Genomic DNA, 21076 nt, shown 5'->3' with positions numbered 1-21076 from the left:
CAGGAACCAGCTATCATCAACACCCTACACACACACACACACACACACACACACACACACACACACACACACACAGGCATACACACAGACACACACACACAGACACACACACACAGACACACACACACAGACACACACACACAGGCATACACACAGACACACACACACAGACACACACACACACACACACACACACAGGCATACACACAGACACACACACACAGACACACACACACAGACACACACACACAGACACACACACACAGACACACACACACAGGCATACACACAGACACACACACACAGACACACACACACACACACACACACACACACACACACACACATAGTCCCCACACCTGCCCAGAGCTTTCAAAGGTTCCCACCATTCAGAAAATCAAATCCTACTCAAACCATGACTACAACATAGCTCAAAAGTGTTTGCATATGGTTTAAACGTATTGAGAATTGAGACAGGGTCTTACTCTGTAGCCCAGCCTTGCCTGGAGTTCATTATATAACCCACAATGGCCTCAAACTCATGGCAATCCTCCTACCTCAGCCTCCTGAGTGCTGGGACTACAGGTATATGTCAGCACTGTTGGCTGAAATTTAATTTTATGTGAATTTTTTATATGTGTTTCAGAGCTTTCCCAGAACTCAGCAGGTAACCAACTTATTGCATTGTTTCAGAGTTTCCATTTTGATTGATTGACTGACTGAGATAAATTCCCTCTATGTAGCCCTGGCTGTCCTGGAATTTGATATGTAACCAGGCTGACCTTGAACTCAAAGAGATCCACCTGCCTCTGCCTCAGAGTTCCTTTTTTTTTTCCTTCTCAAGACAGGGTTTCACTATGTAACACACTGTCCTGGAACTCACTGTGTAGACCAGGCCTTGAACTCACAGAGATGGGCCTGCCTCTGCTTCATACAGAACACACACATACATTACACACATACATTACACATACACAATACATACATCTGCCTGCCTAGACCTAAGAGGTGAACTCATCTCATTAAGACTGGTGGGGAGAAGGTCAGGTAGTCATCAAACCTTGTTTAGGGTGAAATGGATGTCATCTCCAAGAGGAACCTCACAGCCACCAGTCTCCCAGAACTACCTGGGGAGCAAGCCTTCTCCACTCTCTGTACCCTACCCAGCAATGTTCTCTTCTAGTTCTTCTTTATCTGAGGCCTGTTACCTATGACTCCAGACTCATGTCTTCCTCTTAGACCTTGGTGGACTGCCAAGCACACACACACACACACACACACACACACACACACACACACACACACGCACACACACAGAGCAAGGAAGAAAACTCCCATGTTCAAACTGTTGTACCCGAAGTAAGGAACACCCCATATAAAACCACATTATTAGGATAAATATTTGGTGTGAGGGATAGAAAGGTTCCTCTTAGAATAGGTAGGAGAAAAACAAGTGAGTCACAGTTCACACTCTGGGAAACGTGTGCCTATCACTCAGACCTTCATAAAAGAGATGCTACTATCTCTCCCCGACAAGCCAAATTCTAGAAAGGTCATACCTCTCATAGGTTTGAAAGACAGAATCTGAGCCCATCGTACCTCTGAGTAGCTATTCATACCATATATATGTGGGGCACCTTATGAAGAGATGTGGCTCCTTTCTTGCCTTGGTCATTTGTCCTGCTTAGAAGTCAAACCCCAGAATAGCCATGCCCCAGACCTCCCACTGCTGGACTGGTCTACCTCCCATTTTGCCTTGTTGCTACCACATCCACGCCAAAGGCCATCTCTACCTGAAACCTCAACCACAAGGCCTCTCCCATAAAAAGGCCATCCTTCTGCAAGTGACAGTGCAGCTCTGTGTCCTGTCCCTTTGCCCAGTTGCCTACACAGCATTTGTCCAATTATAAACACTTCTCTATCACTTGGAGACGTGCTTTCCAGATGCTGCAATGGGGTGAAGAGTAAAGGTGACTAGATTCAGCCTACCTGGAGGAAACTGTTCTCCTACAGTGGCCTAAGGAGCTCCTCCCCACCTTACCTGGATCCCACATGAGCCTTCACAAAGTGGCCCAGGCTGGGGCTCAACATTAGAAAAAAAGAAGCTGCTGACTATCTTTAGACTTTACACAATCCTGAGGCTGAGGCCAAAAGAAAAAAAAATTCAACAGCTATTACTAAACCAAAAGGAAAGTGAGAGGGGCTTTTTCTCAGGTAAAGGTTATACAGCCTGTGGTCCTGGCAGCTCTCAAGAGATCTGGGTATCAATGGACTCTAGAAATGGACCATGCCATTGTATCAAAGGTAGACCAAAGATCTTAGCAATAATCCATCCCTCCTATACTAAAGCTGAAATATCCCCAGAGGCAGCTGGTGTTGGATATCTACCTACCATTGGGCACATAACTTCCTCTAGGCCCACTATTGAGGCAGGGTGCTGATGGATGCCCAATATTACCTCCAGAGTATCCAAAATCAAAGTTTACTAGCTGATCCTCATGTGCACATGAGGATGAGATCCGAGTGTCCAGACAGCACAACACAGCATTGCCTGACTCTCAGGATGCCCCTGCTTCTATCCTCTCATACACTTTGCAGTTCCTGAGCCAGTCCGTGAGGCCATCACTAACCCACAAAGGAAGTACTTAAAGCCACTTGGTGCTACAGCCATTGCATCAGACCTCTTTCTTCAGCTGCCACCAAACACATGACCTCACTTCACTCAGTGGGAAAGGAAGTTCAGATAGCAACTTCCCAATCACTGTAAATTTACCTTTGATCTCCAAAAAAAAAAAAGAAGAAGAAGCTGACACACATGTTTTGGGAGTGTGCACTCTCCTTTACCTAGATGTCTCTTTGCTAAAGCCGTGTTCTCAACCTTCCTAAATGCTGAGACACTTTTAATACAGTTCCTCATGCTATGGTGACCCCTACCATAAAATTATTTCATTGCTACTTCCTAACTGAAATTTTGCTACTGTCATGAATCATAATGTAAATATCTGATATGAGGAAGTGTCATTTGACACCCAAAAGGGTTGAGACCCACAGATTGAAACTACTGGTCTAAAGATTTTTTTTTAAGATTTATTTTAATTATGTGTGTGGACATTTAGATGTGTGAATCAGGTGCCCTTAGGTCAGAAGAGGATGTTGCTGGGATCCCCTGGACCTAGAGTTACAGGAAGTTGTAAACCACCTAATGTGGAGACTAGAAGTCAAACTTTGGTCCTCTGTAAGAACAGGAAACATTCAAAACTGCTATCTCTTCAGTCTAATGTCTCTCTGTCTACAAATTTAATAGGCTGCTAGCTTTGCTTCACCCTGACTTGTGCTTTCTGTTCAAAGATACCTTATCTAATAAATAGTATTGATTTGTTAGCATTGGGCTACATGTAAATGCAATTCATTTATATTACAGTTTAGAACAAGCAAACTATTAAATAGGGCCAGTAGAATGCCCTGACAAGGTAAAGTGCTTACTGCCTAAACCAGAGGTGATGGCTATTCTTGATTATCATGTTGGTTGTTTCTAGAATTAACTTAAAACCCAAATGGCTGGGCACATCTGTAAGGGACTTTTCCTTAATTAAATCATTTGTAGTGGGAAGATCTACTTCTAACCCGATCTTTGAGGTGGAAAGATATACCTTTAATCCAGATCTCCTGGAGTAAGAAGATACCCCTTTAATCTGGGCCATATCTTCTACTGGCAGCCTATATATAAAGGACATGGGAAAAGGAAGCATGCTCACTTTGCTTGCTTTCACTACCAAGTCCATTCCTTCACGGCATTAGCACCTACTTCTTTGGGAGTTCCAGCATGCACTGACGATCAACTGAGACATCCAGCCTCATGGACTGAACAACTACCGGGTTCTTGGACCTTCTGTTTTGTAGATAGCCATTGTTGGACTAACTGAACCACAGTCTGTAAGCCATTCTAAAAAGTCCCCTTTCTAGATAGGCAATAAATGATAGATAGATAGATAGATAGATAGATAGATAGATAGATAGATAGATAGATAGATCCATTCTATCAATTCTGTTCCTCTAGAGAACCCTGATGACTGATATACCTGACAACCCAAATTTGATCCCCAGAACCCATATGACAGGAAAGAAATGAATCCTGAAAGTTCTGTGGCCTCCAAGTGTATGCTGTAATATATGTGCCTCTACACACATAAATGAATGGAAATAAAACTACTAAATGGGGGCTGGAGAGATGACTCAACAGTTAAGAGCATGTTTCCAGGGGACCCAAGGCCATTTCCCAGCACTTATATCAAGTGCTCTCAAGTACCTATAACACCAGGTCCAGGGAATCCAATGCTTTTGGCCTCTGGACTTTTGGCACTTGCATTTGCATGCATATACCCACATGCAGATAGATAGATAGATAGATAGATAGATAGATAGATAGATAGATCAAAATAATTTCTAAAAATTTTAACTCTTAAATGTAAGCATAACGTCACTGTGCACTGTGTAAAGATTATCCTTGTATTATTCAAATGCTGATTTCTCTGCCCTCGTATCTGGCTGCAATCTGGACATGGGACTGCAATTTGTATTCTAAATTTCCCTAGACTTAATTTTGTGCAAACATTGCTTCCCATTTATTCTCTGATTTGTCAATAAGAGCTGATCAGCCATTGTCTGAGCAGAGAAGAAAATAGGGCTAGATATCTGAACCCAGCCAGTGGATGGGGACAGAAAGAGGAAGAGAGGATTTGCAACGAGGAGAAGGTCGAGGAATACCATGGAGCAAACCTATAACAGAGACAGTCAGATCAATACTAAAATGCGAGTATCTCAGAGATAATAACCAGATTATTTTAGAGGATTAAAATAGATTAATTCTGCTCAGCTACTGTGCCAAAAAGCTTGACTAAGTAAATGTTATCGTCTCTGCCTCATTTATTTGGGAGCTAGTCGGGATAAAGAAAAAACTGTCACTTTTAAAATTGCACTAACGCTTAAATGATGTTTTTAAAAAATCAGAAGAGGGTTGCCTGTGAGTGGGCACTAACTTAGAAGAGGTAACTTTCTGAAGGACAGAACTATTCTCTGTCAGGTGTGCAGCTGTTCAGTTATACCAACTTCCACATTTTGCTTCATGGAAATAAGGCACCTAAAAACCAGTCACAGCCAGGCATGGTGGTACACACCTTTAATCCTGGCACTCGGGAAGCAGGGGCAGGCAGATCTCTCTGAGCTTGAGGCCAACCTGGTATACAAAGTTAGTTGTAGGACAACCAGTTCCAGGACCTCTACAGAGAAATCCCGTAGCTACAGTCACAGATTCCTCCACCCTCTTTCGGTGGAGACTGGGTGTGGAAGGCTGTGACTGCTAAGAGTCACAGAGCATTTATCAGCTGAGCTGGCACTAAACGGCAGCTGGGCCAGAAAAGGGACAGAACTAGACGTATAGACTTGCCCCAGAGCATTCAGTGCAGGCAAAAACCTCCCAAAGTACCATCTTCATTCTTTGCCCTCTGGCTACGAACTTAGGCAGAGCCGTCTCTTCCACACACCGCACACCCACCTCCACACATGGGTCAGACAGAGAGTTTCGGTCATGGGCCATAAGCAGAAGAGGAGTTGCTGCCAGCTCCAGTCTATTCAGTTTCTCACACTGACCTCTGGCTGGCCAACAAGGAGCCTCTGTTAAACCCTTGCCAGCAGAGCACACAGCCCCAGCTCTTTCAGGCTGAGCATGGAAGCTGCCTGGAACACCTCCCAGCCTGTGCCCCAACTCGGCTGCCTGCCACCTTCCCTCCCAACAGGCCTCTAGGGAGGCTTAAGCCTAGGCAAAACTACAGAGCCCCATGGCAGGGCAGAGCATAGACAGGCAGACTGGTAGCCTGCGCTCTCCAGGGAGTCAATTCCCAAATCATCTTTTTCTGGACAGGAAGTCCCTTTGACATCCTGGACCCTGTGGGATGAGCAGCCGTAGTACTCTGCCTTCACTCACTAAACAGAAGAGAACGTTTAGAGAACCAGCAAGTTACCTCAGCTGTAATCACCACCTGCTCCAGCCTGCTCTGTGCAGGCAGCAGCTTCAGACCCTCCATACTTTCTGCCTAGGGATCACGCACTCCAAGGCAGCATCTGAACTCCTCTCATCCTTGCTGCTGGTGCACAACCTTCCTGGTTGTAAAGTGGGTAACAATCCCAAGTCTTTAAGACTCTGTGTCTCTGAACACATCATCTGGCATCAACTTTCAGATGGGAAAAAGTAACTAATGATGCTCTGGTACTTTTGAGAATACGTTAATGTATTTTAAACAGCAAGGGACCCACACTATCTGCCATATTCCATCCTGAGTGCTTCCAAAAAAAAAACTGAGACAAGGCAGGTATGGTCTATTTTCAAACAGCCATACTCAAGAGCGGAAAGAAAGTCCAAAAGTCTCATTTTAACATAGAATCTATGTGATACACACACACACACACACACACACACACACACACACACACACCACATATGCCTAAACCGCTGTCATTCTTGGAGATAGGAATGTCCTCCTCGTCATCGACCTTGAACTTTTCTATCTCCCTGCTTCTATCTCCAAAGTGCTGGGATCACAGGTTTGGCCATCACTCCCAGCTCGTATAGCAATAACAAAAAGCATTTTTTCTTTGCACCAAATCTTCAAACTCCATTTCATGCTTAAAAGACTTCTCGGCTCAGACGGCCCACCTTGTGATGTCTTCAGTCTCCCACACTGGATAGCTCAGAGAGCACCATTAGCCAACTCAGTTTCACCACAACCAGATGCTCGTTTTACTTGTGGGAAAACAGAGGCACAGAGCAGACAGATGTGAGGCCCACGTTTGTGTGACTCTGCATTCCCACAAACAGCTCCAAGTCTGACTTGGTGTAATAGGAATGTCTCTTCAGAGAGGACCACATGTTCCAGCCAGCAAGTCGCTCTGCTTTATCCCAATCTGCCTGGGATTTGGTGAACTTGTCCCTGGGGGTTCTGCGGGGCTCTCTAAGGGATCAGGCGGAAGCTACCCCAACCCCATCCTGTGTGAATGCCTAAGCTGCCTGCAGCTTCCTTGACTTCCTCCTTTGTCCTCTCACCCCACATCCTGAGCCATTCTTTCCTCTCCCTAGAGCAGTCTTCAGAAATTACTTTCTGTCACACATCCATTTCTGGATAGCCAATCCCCATACAGTCTTGGAGAACTTGAAAGTAATGCAAAAAGCACCCTGGGGTAGTAGGGGGATGAGGGGGATAGACTGGGGGGCTACAGGGGGGGGCTTCAACTCCTCTCCACTTCACCCTATCCCTGACTCCCAGTACGACTCTTGGGTAGCCCCCTAAGTCTCCAGGGAACACAATGCCTCACTGAGATGTCAATCATCCGAAGGACATGCCAGCCAAGGAACTAGAGAAAAGGAAGAGCTGGGTCCTGGTACTTCAGGGAAGTCTCACTCAGCCAGTGACCTGAGCCTGGTCCAGGGTAAGCCAAAACAAACCCAGCACAAACCTCATAGAGACACCCACGCCCTGTGTGATTTCATGGATATAAGCAAATTTGTCAGGGCACTGTGCACACATGTTTTCCACACCTTCCCTTTCAGGCTGCTCCACTGTCACTGGCTTCTCTGCAAGCAGAAGGTGAAAACTTTTCAAGCTCACCAACGCACAAACTCGTTCCTCCTTTTCAAGTGATGAATGCACACAGTGTTTAAAGAAGACGATATCCAAGTTAAACAACACATGTTCACACACATACATTCATCATCACCATCACCATCACCATCATCACCCTGCCTGAACCACTGTCACTCCTAGAGATGGGAATGTTCTCCTAGTCAACAGCAAGAAAACCCCTCACAGCCTGAAAACACAGGTCATCCAGTCCCCAAAGAGCAGAAAATTGAAATAAAATGCTCAAGCTCACACGGTCCAAAAGCAGCACACTAGGGTCCTGCTCCCCATGTAGTTGGTTAACACCAGGGACAACTCTGTCAGCTCCACTGTCAGAGCCAGCCAGCCACAGCTGCCCCTGAGGTCCAGCTCTTTCTATAATCGCCACTGTACTGAGTCATCAGGAAGCATTGCAAACTGTGGTGGAAGGAGAGCAGAAGACACTTGAGCAGATTCAAAAACCTCAGGGTGTGGCCTGACCATTCATGTGAGCCAACGTGGTCCCACCCTGCTAAAAGGAAAGCCCTGAGGCTCAGGAGAATGGGGAAGCTGCAGTTAAGGTCAGAAGGCAACAGAAGCAAATCTGCTATTGACACCGTCTGAAATGGCCGCCACCTGTTGTCCAGCACCAGGTTGCTGTAATGTAATCACCCGATTCGGGTTCTGCAAGATGGGGGGTGGGGAACTTGTCCACTTGGCCCTCCAAGGACCTTGGTCATTATAGCTCCCAAAACTTTAAAGACAAGCAGCATCCAGCAGGCTTCCCTAACTTTATGTACAACAGGCTCCTGCCTGATACGTTCTCCTCAAACCACCAATAACCAAGAGTAACCTGCTCTCCCTCTCCCAAGACACAGAGGTAAACCACACAGAGCAAGAAGGATGAAGGAACCAAAGCAAGTCCACACTCAGAGCTTAGAAAGCGTAAAAAATAACCCGGCTGTAGACCCTGAAGTTATCTATTTGAAATGGTCAAGTAGAAAGTCTCCTACAGCATGACTGCCAGATCCCATGTCCAGCTGGTTTCCCCAGGAGGGATAAAATGAAAAACAAACCCCAGAGTAGATATAAATATTCTCTGGCCAATACTCCCTGTTTTGGAAAATCTGGTGACCTGTTTTGTTTCAGCATAGAGCTTCTGTTCAGCTTGCCAGATACACTCGGAATAGTTTCATCTAAGTTTGGTTCGTGTCCCTCTGGACACTGCCTGGGGACAAGTATACAAAATGTTTCCAAGAAAAGTGTGGTCTAGCACACTCCAGCTATGCCACAAGCACTCCCAATGGTGTAGCCCGCTCATCATAACCTGCATGCCTGAGAGGAACATGAAGAGTCAGAAGCTGGGCACTGGGCAGCCACATTCCCTATACAGACACACATACAGTCCCATCACAGTATGGTAGGGAGGCACGCCTAGGGGAACAGGCTCCTGGGCAGAAGGAGGCATGGATGCTGGGCAGAGCTTCAAGATAAGGACCCAGCTACTCTAGATCATGTGGATCTCAGAGAAGAATGAAGCTCCGGTAAGCTCTTTGTCAGGAAGCCCTTGAACTTCCAGAAGTCCTGGATGGACGTCATGGTCTGCAGCTCAGTATTGAGGCCCAGCAAAGGCACTTGCTCAGTGGGCTAAGCAGATTACTGAACCCATCTGTAAAAGGGGAGGTAACAGGGTTGCAGAGAGGATTAAAAATACATGTGGATTAAAAAGCAAGTTCCTTACAAACTTTACCCAACTATCGAGTGTGCTAACTCTGTTAAAAAGCCAGTCCTTAGACTGAACCCCCAGTGAACTAGATTGTTGGGGGGAGGGCGGCAATGGGGAGAGGATGGGGAGGGGAACATCCATAAAGAAGGGGAGGGGGAGGGATTAGGGGGATGTTTGGCCGGAAACTGGGAAAGGGAATAACACTCGAAATGTATATAAGAAATACTCAAGTTAATAAAAAAAAAAAAAAAAAGCCAGTCCTTACGCCTTCCCATCCTAAAGAGCATACCATTGGGACCCAGAAGCAAACTGTGTGAGGCCCCAGGCCATTATTCTGTGTCAGATGATCAGCGGAGGTCCAGCATTGTCTAGAGTGCCACAGGCATCCAGGGTGGTGCCCAGGGACATGCCAGTAAAAAAGGACAAGTACCACAAACTCATGGCCCTAGCTCTTCTTAAACCAATGACTATTCTTAAGGTAAACTCTAAGTTCTAAGTTCTTTCTAAAACACTTAATTTTTTTGTTTTTTTTTATAATTATTTAATGTACACACACACACACACACACACACACACACACACACACACACGGGCATGCACATTTGCTCATATCACAGCTTGCCTATGGAGGTCCAAGGACATGTTATGGAAGTCGACTCTCCATTTCCACTATGTGAGTTTCAGGTACTGAATTCAGTCAGGTCATAAGACATGGCAGCAAGCATCTGTATAGACTAAATCATATTCCTGGCTCTTTAATACACTTTTAATTATGTTTTTTTTTATTTATTTATTTTTTGAGACAAGGTCTCATGACATAGCCCAGACTGGTCTTGAACTTACAGCAATCCTCCAACAGAATACTGGGATTATAGGTGTGTAATATTCCCCCACACACACTTTGTCTTTTTAATTATATGTCCCAGCTGGGCATAATTCAGCAGTTCTCAACCTGTGGGCCAAGACTCCCAAAAGGATCTAGTATCAGATACCCTGTATATCAAATATTTACATTACAATTCACAACAGTAGCAAAATTACAGTTATGAAGTAGCAATAAAATAATTTTAAGGCTTGGGGTCACTACAACATGAGGAACTATATTAAAGGGTCGAAGCATTAGGTTAAGAACCACTATTTTGCACAGGCAGAGGCAGAGAGGCAGAGAGGCAGAGGCAGAGAGGCAGAGAGAGAGGCAGAGAGAGAGGCAGAGAGAGAGGCAGAGAGGCAGAGAGGCAGAGAGGCAGAGAGGCAGAGAGGCAGAGAGGCAGAGAGGCAGAGAGAGGCAGAGAGGCAGAGAGGCAGAGAGAGGCAGAGAGGCAGAGAGGCAGAGAGGCAGAGAGGCAGAGAGGCAGAGAGGCAGAGAGGCAGAGAGGCAGAGAGGCAGAGAGGCAGAGAGGCAGAGAGGCAGAGAGGCAGAGAGGCAGAGGCAGAGGCAGGTGGATCTCTGAGAGCTTAAGGTCAGCCTGATCTATATAGTAAATTCTAGGACAGCCAGAGCTATATAGTAAGACCCTGTCTCAAAAAAAATACAATGATAATTATGTGTTTTCCAGAATATACAAAGAAAAAGTGGCTACTATTTGTCATTGAAAATGTAACTAAAAACAAAGCTTTTACTAATTCTGTAGCAGTTTGGAAAGGTCTAGGAAACCAGACCTGGATTTCTCCAGGTGTTCACAATGACTAGTGGTGTTGCTGACCAGCTAAAATCCAGATGTTGATCATACCCAGTGCCACATCTTAAGACTTCTGGTTCCCGAACAAGATTCTGCTGGCTCAGCAGAGATGGACTTCTCAGCATGAATCCTTGGGCTGCTGGCATCATTAAGCCAGAACACCTGGCTTTCTGACTTCCAGATGAGTCCTTTCTTCTAGTTCTGCCTTCTAGCAGCAAGTAGGCAGCAAACAAAAAGAAACAAAAATTTCTAGAAGCTTTAGCTAATCAAAAGATCAGCTTTGAAAAGAGGGATGGGGGTGGGGTTAAAGGAAAAGAGTAGGAACACACCCTCCCCAAAGATGGGAGGACCTCAGAGAGAAGGCATGATGGGACACAGGACTGCTGGTGAGGAAGCCAGGTCAGTTACAGCTCTGTTTCCAGAAAATGAGGATACCTGGAGGGAGATCGGTAGGCAGGCATCTATATGTTGGGAACAGCCAGGCAGTTGGGAGAATACCAGTGGGGGTGAGATTGCAGAATGAACAAGGCCAAAGTACTCAAGAGACCTTAGAGGAAGTGCAGATTTTATCATGGTGCCTGACAAGACTCTGATCCCTGTGTCCTTCCCTACCATCTCAGCCAAGAGCAGAGGGCCCAACAGAGACTGCCCAAGATGCCCAGTACAACTATGAGATTGACTGAGGGGTGTGCAGCTCTGAATGAAGCCTCGAGCATACCTGGTCATGTGCCCCTGACATCTCTGAAGAGAAATGTCAGGAAAGCCCTGAGGGGCAGGCACAGAGCTGAAATGTGGGTGAGAAGCAGTCTTTCGGAAGACACAGAGGACCAAAATGTTGTCTGAGTCCTAACCACTGACCACACGGAAGGCACCTCTGTCAATTCCTCATGTCGTATCCTGCAGTAGGGCTTTCTGTGTACCAGTGTCACCAACTCTTGGCCATGCCTAGACCTCATTTCACTCAGATGACCCATGGAATTTCCACTCATTCCCACATACACCGTGATGTTGTGGTTGTTTTTAATATGCTTATCCTATGGGAAGTGCCACTATTAGGAGCTGTGGCCTTGTTGGAGGAAGTGCATCTCTGTCGGGGTGGGCTTTGAGGTCCTATGGTTAAGCTCCACCCAATGCAGAAGAGACCCTCCTGGCTGCCTGCGGAAGACAGTCTCCTTCTGGCTGCCTTTGGATCAAGATGTATAGAACACTCAGCTCCTTCTAGAGCACCAACCATATCTGCCTGAATGCTGTCATGCTCACCACCACTAGGACAATGGACTGAATCTCTGAAACTGCAAGCCAGCCCCATTAAATGTTGTCCTTTATAAGAGTTGTCTTGGCTATGGTGTCTCTTCACAACAATATAACCCTAAGAAAGAAAATGGTACTGAAGTATTGCTGTGATGTGCCTGACCATGCTTTGTTTGGAAGAATGTGGATTTGGGGACTTTGGATTTTGAAAGTGGTGGAATGCTTCAAACAGTGCTTGACGAGCCATCCTAGTAGGAACATGGAAGACATTGTTGCTGAGGATGACTTGAACTGTGGGGGCTCAAGAGGGTTCAGAGAAGAATTTTATAGTATGTTGCCTAAAGATCGTTCTCGTGATATTTTTTGTGAAGAATGTGGCTGCTTTTCGCCCTCATCCAAAGAGTCTGCCTGTGGCTAAGGTGAAGAGATTCAGACTAATTGCAGTGACAAAGGAAGTCTCAGAACTACCTATTTTAGACCTTGTCCTACGGTTCACTCTTATGAGGAGGATCGTTTTGCTCAAGCATAGCAAGCTGAGAAAGGAAAATGTGTGGAACAAAGAGTAAAGGGACACCTGGAAGTAGAATGGAGCTAAATCCTATGAACAAGAGATAAACGGATTTAGGGAGTGGTGACCCTCAGCGCAAGATCCCACCCAGCTTAGCTTAATGTTGATATGTTTGCAGTTGAACAAGGGTTAGTTATATCTAGGCATTATTATGACCTGGCTACTGTTTTCATTTCTTTCATAAGGAGATATGATTTGTGTCAAGTTGACAAGGGGTGGATTTTATACAGAAGACAGCTGGACCACTCAGCCTCGTGGGACTGAGCAACTACTAGATTCTGGGACTCCCCATTCACAGGTGACCATTGTTGGCTTAGTTGCACTGCACCCTATAAATCATTCCAATAAATAAATCATTCCAAAAATATGTGTGTGTGCGCGCACGTGCACGTGTGTGTGACACTGGTGCTGAGGATGATTTGATCTATATTTCAAGAGAGAGAGATTCATTCCATAAGTTCTGTGACTCTAGAGAACCCTGACTAATAACACAGAGGTTGGTGCCAGGAGTGTAGTTATTCCTGAGTTCAACAACATGGACTTCCACTGACCAAGGCTGACCTGGCTACAGCTGTGGCTGAATGCCAATCTGACATCAGCAGAGACCAACACTGAGCCCCAGATATGGCACCACTCCCCAAGATGACCAGCCAGCAACCTGGACACAGGTTGACTACACTGAACCACCTCCTCTGTGGAAAGGACAACGTTTTGTTCTTACTGGAGTAGATACTTATTCTGGTATTGGATCTACTTTTCCTGCACGTAACGCTTCTGCCAAAACCACCACAGACAACGTTTTTCACATTTTCTCATGTCATGATCTGCTACCTCAAATCACATGATTTCTGCTCTGAATCCCAGAGGACAACAATGACTCTAAGGCCTCCAGAGGCTTCTGGGGTAATGCAGTGCTCTGAAGGACAGATTGTGTTTGTTCTGTGCGTGGTTACCCTGTTCTGCAGGTGCTCCTCTATTGCATATCTTGCCTGTCATTTACACCCAGGTTGGAATTCAGACCCACACTTCACACCGATACTAACAAAGTCAGATAAGATGTGCTTAAAAGGTCATAAGACAGAGAGGTTGGCCTGCGTTATCTGTAATTCTAGTACTCTGGAGATGGATGCTGGAAGACCAGCAGGCCAAGGTCATCCTCAACTACATAAAAAGCTCAAGGCTAGCCTGGTCTACATAAGACCCCTGTTTCAAAAAAAAAAAAGTAAAAAGAAAGACAATAAAAATGCTACACAGAGGAACAGACGGGGCAGTTTGTGACTGCTTCTTGTTTATGCTGGTCAACATACCTCCTACATAGACACTAAAATGAAACCAGTGGGGCTTGCTGGGCCAAGGCAGGGACAGAGCCATTCCCAGGGGAAATCATATCCCGTGTTCTGGTGCCTAAGTAGAGGGTCAAGTCATGAAAAGCTGAAAATAGAGTCAGTCTCTCTGTGTTTTTGTAGGTGGGGAGGAGTCCATTCTCTACTTTTGGGGAAAAGAGACTCTTCAACCTTTAGACCCTCGCTCATGTACCTAGCAGAGGGGGACAGAGCCTTCTCCCAGCTAGGGAAGAGCTTGCATTCTCCTGAGTAGATGGGCAGAGGATATCTAAGCCAGACCTGGGAGACCAGCTAGTTCCACCTAGGAGGAAAAATCTGGGTGGTCCGGGGGCAAGTCACTGAACCTCTGCCACAGTTCCTTGTTTATAACGGAAGACAAGCTGTGAAGATTAGCTGGCAACAGTGTCTCCCAATGCTTGGCCTTCAACAGACAGTAGCTATTATCAGAACCAGGGTGCCCAAGGTCACCTGTCCTTTCCAGCACCAGAAGTGGAGTTGTGATGGGTGCTTCATTGATGGATCAGTGACCCAGATGCTAGTGTGGGACTGGCAGGTAGCTTTCACCTGTCATCAGCCCTAGGGGGACTACCCTAGCTACACAAATCACTCAACCAGAGGTCACCCAACTCCCAGAGCAGTTCAGATCTAGTGGCTAATCCCTGGAGGAAGTGTGTGAAAACCAGGTCAGGACGACATTGGACTTTGCTGCCTCCCTATGGGTCTAAATGTGGACCCCAAGAGTACCACTCGGTGAGCACCCTCTAAAGTAAAGTCTCAGAGTTAGCTTCCGAGAAAGCCAGACTGGAATGGGTGCTTTGCTTGGGCCTTAGCAAGGGAGGAGAGGACCCAGAGTGATGAGGAAAACAAGGCCATGGCACCCTGAATCTTCATCTCCTCTCTGCGGCATGAACAGCATCATGAGAACAGAAGCTGTAAAGCAAGAACAGTGTCTTCTAAGAGCAACAAGCACCAGGGAGCCCGAAAGCATCCCTGACAGAGCCTCAGCAGCTTTCACCATACGAAATGAAGTAAATCAGGCAGAGAAAGACAAACACCACACACTGTCATGCAGACATAAAGGTTTAAGGGTTGATTTCAAAACGGAAGAGAACAGACCAGTGGTTACCAGAGTAGAGCAGGGACTGGGTAGGATGGGAAAGGATGGGCCAGGACTGGACAGGAGGGGTTGATGACAATAGCTGGGGACAGATGACTAAATGTTTCCAGAGACCTAATAGTGAGGATTGTGAAACACAAAGAAATGATAAAAGTCTAAGGAATGACAACACCAGTGCCTCCACCTGCGGCCTGTCCTTTGCGCTGAAATGGTAGGCTGTCTACTGTTTCATAAATATGCACAATCGTATTTCCTTGTGGACAAGAAAGGACCACAGCAGAGTCCCAGAGAACACAGAGGCACAGTGGGATGAGTGGAAAGAAATAAGGACTGCCTGGATACACAAAGGAGCCAGATGCAGTAGCCGATATCCACAGTCACAGCACTCAGGAAGCCGAGACAGGAAGGTCATTGAGAGCTGTAGCCTAAGCTATAGAGTGAGACCTTGTCTCAAATTAATTAATTAAAAACAAAAACAACACACACACACACACACACACACACTCCACACACACACTCACACTCTCACACACATACACACACACACATGCACACACATGCACCCACACACACACACACGAACACACACATGCACACACACGCATGACTTCCCTGCAAAGTTCCAGAATTACCCTAAGTGCAGAGCTAACAAATAATCAAAAGCCAGTCCTAGCAAGATGGCTCAAAAGATAAGGGCACTTGCTGCCAAACCTGACTCCATGGCCCACAGGGTAGAATAACAACTGGCTCCTGCGGGGCTGGGGATTTAGCTCAGTGGTAGAGCGCTTACCTAGGAAGCGCAAGGCCCTGGGTTCGGTCCCCAGCTCCGAAAAAAAAAGAACCAAAAAAAAAAAAAAAAAAAAAAAAAAAAAGAACTGGCTCCTGCAAGCTTTCCTCTGACACATACACCATCACCATGGTAATCACCCATCCCTCCCCCGTTAATAAAAATGTAGAAACCATTAAATAACCAGAAACTGGGTATCTTCAGAATCCAACAGCTGAACATCAGTCTGTTTTTTACTTCTAACTAGAGTTCTACTGACTGATAGTGGGAGAAGACCTTAGCTCCCTTTGGCAAGAGTGCCATGAAATAACATTCTACCTAGAAGTAAACCATGACTTAATGCAAGGGCTACGAGATCTAGGGAGGGGGAAAGGCCTAGTCAACTGGCTCTACAGACAAGGGAGGGGCTGCCTAGGAAAGCACATGGTCTGTTAAAACTTGCCTGCTGAGGCCTTAAAGGGAGGAATTTTCCTGCACATGATCAGTCAGAGATAGACACCCCACCATCAAGGCAGCCACAGGGCAGACTCTCCCCTGGCATGAGCTCCGCAAACTCCACCCTTTCCCTCCAAAGGTACACAGTGGTCCTGTCATCCCTTGCCCTCCAAGCTTCTGCCCAAATGCAATCAGTTGAGACCTCACTTTATGACCCAGTTCAAAACAAGTAAGGTCACCCACAGGACAAGGCTTCGTCCATATACTCTATCTAGTATTTTTCTCCCTAGTACTTGATCATTTCCTACTGCTTGTACTGTATTGACTGTCTATCCACTATGTATCCCCAAGGCCCAGCCCAGAGCACAGCCCCAGACAGGTGATCAGTGGCTGGAGGCTGAATGCATACAGAATATGGGTCAACCTCATTGCTCTGATGATGAACATAAATAAATGTTTTTTTCTATGAGCTTTAAATTAAAAACTTAATAAGTTTAAATTAAAGGAACCACCACATATCCAGCTAAATAATATTTTTCAAGGCCGTGCTTTGCAAACAAGGTGGGGCAGTTCACAGCAGGAGGGTGCTTTGTGCTTTTAAAAAATAAACAAGGAGCCGGAGAGTTAGCTCAGCAGTTAAGAGCATTTGTTGCGGGGTTGGGGATTTAGCTCAGTGGTAGAGCCCTTGCCTAGGAAGCGCAAGGCCCTGGGTTCGGTCCCCAGCTCCAAAAAAAAGAACCAAAAAAAAAAAAAAAAAAAGAGCATTTGTTGCCCTTGCAGAGGACCATGGTTCAATTCCCAGCACTCGCATGGGGCTCATAACCATCTGCAACTCCAATGACAAACAATCTGATGCCCTCCACTGATTTCTACAAACATTAGACATGCATGTGGTACACATACATACACACAGACAAAACGCTCATATACATAAAAGAATAAAATAAATAAATCTAAGAGGAAACCCAGTTAACAGCAACCATGACCTCCGATTGCTGAGCTGCTCATGATAAGCAGACCCCAGTACTACTGTGGACTGCATATGCCCATGGCCCGTCTCCTTGGACTTGTGACCCTCCTAAGGCCTCAGGACAAACTGGTTCATTCGGATATTAGGGAGAAGCCTGCAACTTTCCCTCGAGGGCCTTCCCTGACCCAGCCCTCCACTACCGGTGAAACTACTATTTGGTAGGACTTGGACTTTGGAGAAATCATGAACCCATTACTCAAGAGGCCAAAAATAGAGAGAGAGAAATTAAAAGATGAAAAAAGCCACAGAGTCCTAAGCACAGGCTGTCTTTCCAAGCCACCCTCCCATGAGACAGGCCACTGTTTTCAACAAAGGAATACAGCTACTTTCTTGCTGCTTCCAAACCCCATGCAGAAATAAAAGTTGAAGCCAATAGTCTGTAAAGAGTTTGTGGGTTTTGTTTTGTTTTGTTTTGTTTTTAGAAGAGAGAATGAAATCTGCAACTTTGGGTAAAAAAGCCTCAAGAAGCACCTTCTTCTTCTTATTTCAGGCCACACCTGTGGGTATCACCTGCTGCTGGCTGGTGCCTGGGTGTGGACTGAGTCAAGAGGCTCCTGGCCCAGTTGTTTTTGTGATCCTGCAGAATCATCTCTCCTCCTTGGATCTTGCCCTGAGCTCCTGCTGCAGCAGATCCAAGGAGGGGCTAAATTCCTTTTGTAACCAGCATTAGGCAAAGATATGATACTGGTCCAGGTCCACCTGCAGAACCACCATAGTGAACAGAAGACAAGAACCAAAAGCCACACATTCCACACACTTACACCACGCAGAACAACCACAAACCTGGCCCTGGGGAAAAATACTCCAAGTCCAGCTCAAGCCAGTCACTGCAAAAGGCTTGAGGTGGTACCTCAGACTCTTGAAACCCAAACTCACAGCATTTCCCTCTTTTTCTGGGGGGGGGGGGGGTTGAGTGGGGAGGACGTTGGTTTGGTTTGTCAGGGTTTCTCTGTATAGCCCTGGCTGTCCTGGAACTCATGCTATAGGCCAGGTTGGGGAGCTCCTCCTGCCTCTGCCTCAGGGATTAAAGGCAAGCATCAGCACCTCCCAGGTTCATTTCCCTTTTTTGAGGGCAGTTGTGAACAATCCAACCCTGCTTCACCCTGCACACACGGGTAACTCCCATATGCAAAGGCTGCTTTCAAGTTTCTAAAGGAACAGAAGTAACCGAAAGAGGAAGGAGAAAAATAATAGCAGGCCACTTCGAGATCAGCCCGAGCACCCCGTGGGGACACCGTCACTTCACCACAGGCGGCTACAGAACTTCTTACCGAAGTAGTCTGCTTTGGGGTGAGCATCCATCTCTCGCTCCAGACGCTGGGTGAGGGCTTCCAACTTCAATTCCGCAGTGGAGGGTCCAAGCTCGGGGCCTGGCGTGAGGGTCTGGCAGGGCAACCTCACCCTGGAGGGGGTGGGGCTCTCTGGGAGCACAGGTCCCAGGCTACTGTCAGTGGACCAGCTGGGAGGACTCTCTTTACAAGATAACTCAGACGGAGCAGACATTACCGGATGGACGTTACTGGTGGGGCTGGGCTTGGGACTAGTGCCAGACTCCACACATCCAAGCTTAGGATCCAGTCCAGCGGTCATACCTGTCTGGGCATTGTCCTTGCTGGTTGTTGAGGATAGTGGAGCAGAAACAGAGAGGTACGACTTGGGCCCATCCTGGAGCCAAGGCTGAGTGTCCACAAGAGGTTTGAAGACCCTGCCTGGAGCCTCATATCCCAGACTCGAATCTCTTCTCAGACAAGCGCCTTGGCTAGTGCTGCTAGGGACCATTGGTGCTGAAACGGTTGTGCCCTTGGGTTGAGCTGGGGTCCCATTCTCCAAGCCCGTGGAAGAAAAGCCCAGGTTCACTCTCTGAGAGGAGGCAGTGGACCAAAGGCCTGTTGGCTTCTCACTGCTATGGCCACCAATGCCACTGTCCTGACCACTTTCAAAAGACCTGCCAGAGCACATGGAGAGCTGTGGGTGGTAAGGATGACTGTCCCCACAGGATCTGTGCGACAGGGAATCATTTCCTGGGCAACCAGGCCATCCACTCCCTACACTCAAACTCATGCTAGGGGACTCTTCTGGTTTATCACCCCACTGTGGGCTTGCCAAAGAGAAATTGTCGTAATAGTCTCCGTGAGTGAGGCAGGAAGGGTCTTCACAGGGACCCAGACCGTGTAAAGCAGGTCTCTGGGAACTCACAGGCCCCTCCCTGGAACCACAGTTCTGACTGCCAGGCCTTGCACCGTGGGCAGATGGCCTGGTCCTCTGCTCCTGAGCTGGGTATGAGGACTGCACCGCCATAGTGGTGGTAGCTAGTCCAGGTGCTACTGTTGGCACAGCAAGAGGAGGCTTAGCGGCCCCATCTGCAGCCAGCTTGCTGCTCACACCCTGACGGTTCCCACCGTTGATGGGGCTTCTGCCTGCCCTAGGTAGGGCCTCCTCCTGTAGGAGCTGCTGCTGTTGCTGCTGCTGGAGGTGGATTTTGGCCATCTTGGTCGCGAACACCCTTCGAGTTTCCTCAAATTCGGGGTTGTTGCTAGCACCCTTGTCCACCCGGAAGAGCCCATCCTTGGAGGCCTCGTACATGTTCAGGTCCTCAATGAACTTACTGGCCTCAAGGCCCAGATCATCATATTTATCCATGTTGTAGATCAGTGTCCGGGGCCTACCCCTGGTACAAAGTGTGAATGGGGTGGGGGAGATTTGGGTGCTGACTGAGGTTTCAGGTCCAGCCCAAGATAGATAAAGATTCCCACCTGCCCAGCGAGAAGGTCATGACTCCGAAACTTACAGTCCAGCCAAAGTTGAGGCCTTCAGGCCGGCGAGGCTAAGTTTACTTTCAGACTTCTTTTCCCCAGGGGAGCGTCCACGTGGGGGCAGAGTAGCCTTCAGTCGTGCCCGGCCTGCTTAGAAAAGTTCTCTCCTCTAAGTCACAAAACCAAAAACAGGCGAAAGAAGACAGAGAATGTACACAGAAAAAGTAAACTCACATCCACGTCGGGCAACCGAACTTGCAAACGCGCTGGACAGCCCCTGGCTGGCCTGGGGCCGGCGGCAGGGTCCAGCGGAGCTCACTGCAGCCGCGGCGCGCGGCCCATTGTCCGATGGCGGCGGCCGGCGGCGGGACGCGGAAGTGAGCGCGCGAGTAGTCAATCCCCGGAGCTGGCTGGCCGGCTGCGTCCGCCCCGGGACGCGCAGGGGCGCGGGCGGAGGCGTGGAGGGCGGGACGGGGCGGGGCGCGGGCGCCCCCTGCAGGCCAGTGACGCGCACGCCCAGCTTTGGAGTCTCGGGCTAGGCACCCGGAGAGTCCTTGCAGTTCTCATGCCCCGACTGTTCAGTTTCCCGCCGCTGCTGGGGAGTCAAGGGTGAGCCGACCCTCCCTCGGGTCCCCTCGAGTATATCCCACGGGCTCTAACCCTGACAGTGTTGGGGTGTGGGGGAGGTTCTCCAGGGAGGGAACAAGGTGTCCAGGCCCCTGGCTGCTTGTAGCGCCG

At 47.6% G+C, this 21076-nt stretch overlaps 1 protein-coding gene across 2 annotated transcripts in view; it reads right to left on the bottom strand.

Annotated features, from left to right (window-relative positions):
• The window catches only part of Limd1 (LIM domain containing 1), a 46263-nt gene extending 25546 nt beyond the window's left edge, over positions 1 to 20717 (bottom strand). The window contains exons 1-2 of one of the 2 annotated variants that reach the window (XM_087562548.1): positions 20573 to 20717; positions 18857 to 20485 (exon numbers count right to left, since the gene is read on the bottom strand). In XM_087562548.1, coding sequence (XP_087418674.1) covers positions 18857 to 20225 — 1369 coding nt within the window. In that variant the 5' untranslated portion in view covers positions 20226 to 20485; positions 20573 to 20717. 2 annotated transcript variants of the gene reach the window in all.
• Positions 20718 to 21076: the final 359 nt, after the last annotated feature.

Source organism: Rattus norvegicus, chromosome 8 (assembly GCF_021556685.1).
Source record: "Rattus norvegicus strain SHRSP/BbbUtx chromosome 8, alternate assembly SHRSP_T2T, whole genome shotgun sequence".
Lineage (NCBI taxonomy): Eukaryota > Metazoa > Chordata > Mammalia > Rodentia > Muridae > Rattus > Rattus norvegicus.
Note: the sequence above shows the minus strand (reverse complement) of the source record. Positions and strands in the feature narration are given on the sequence as shown.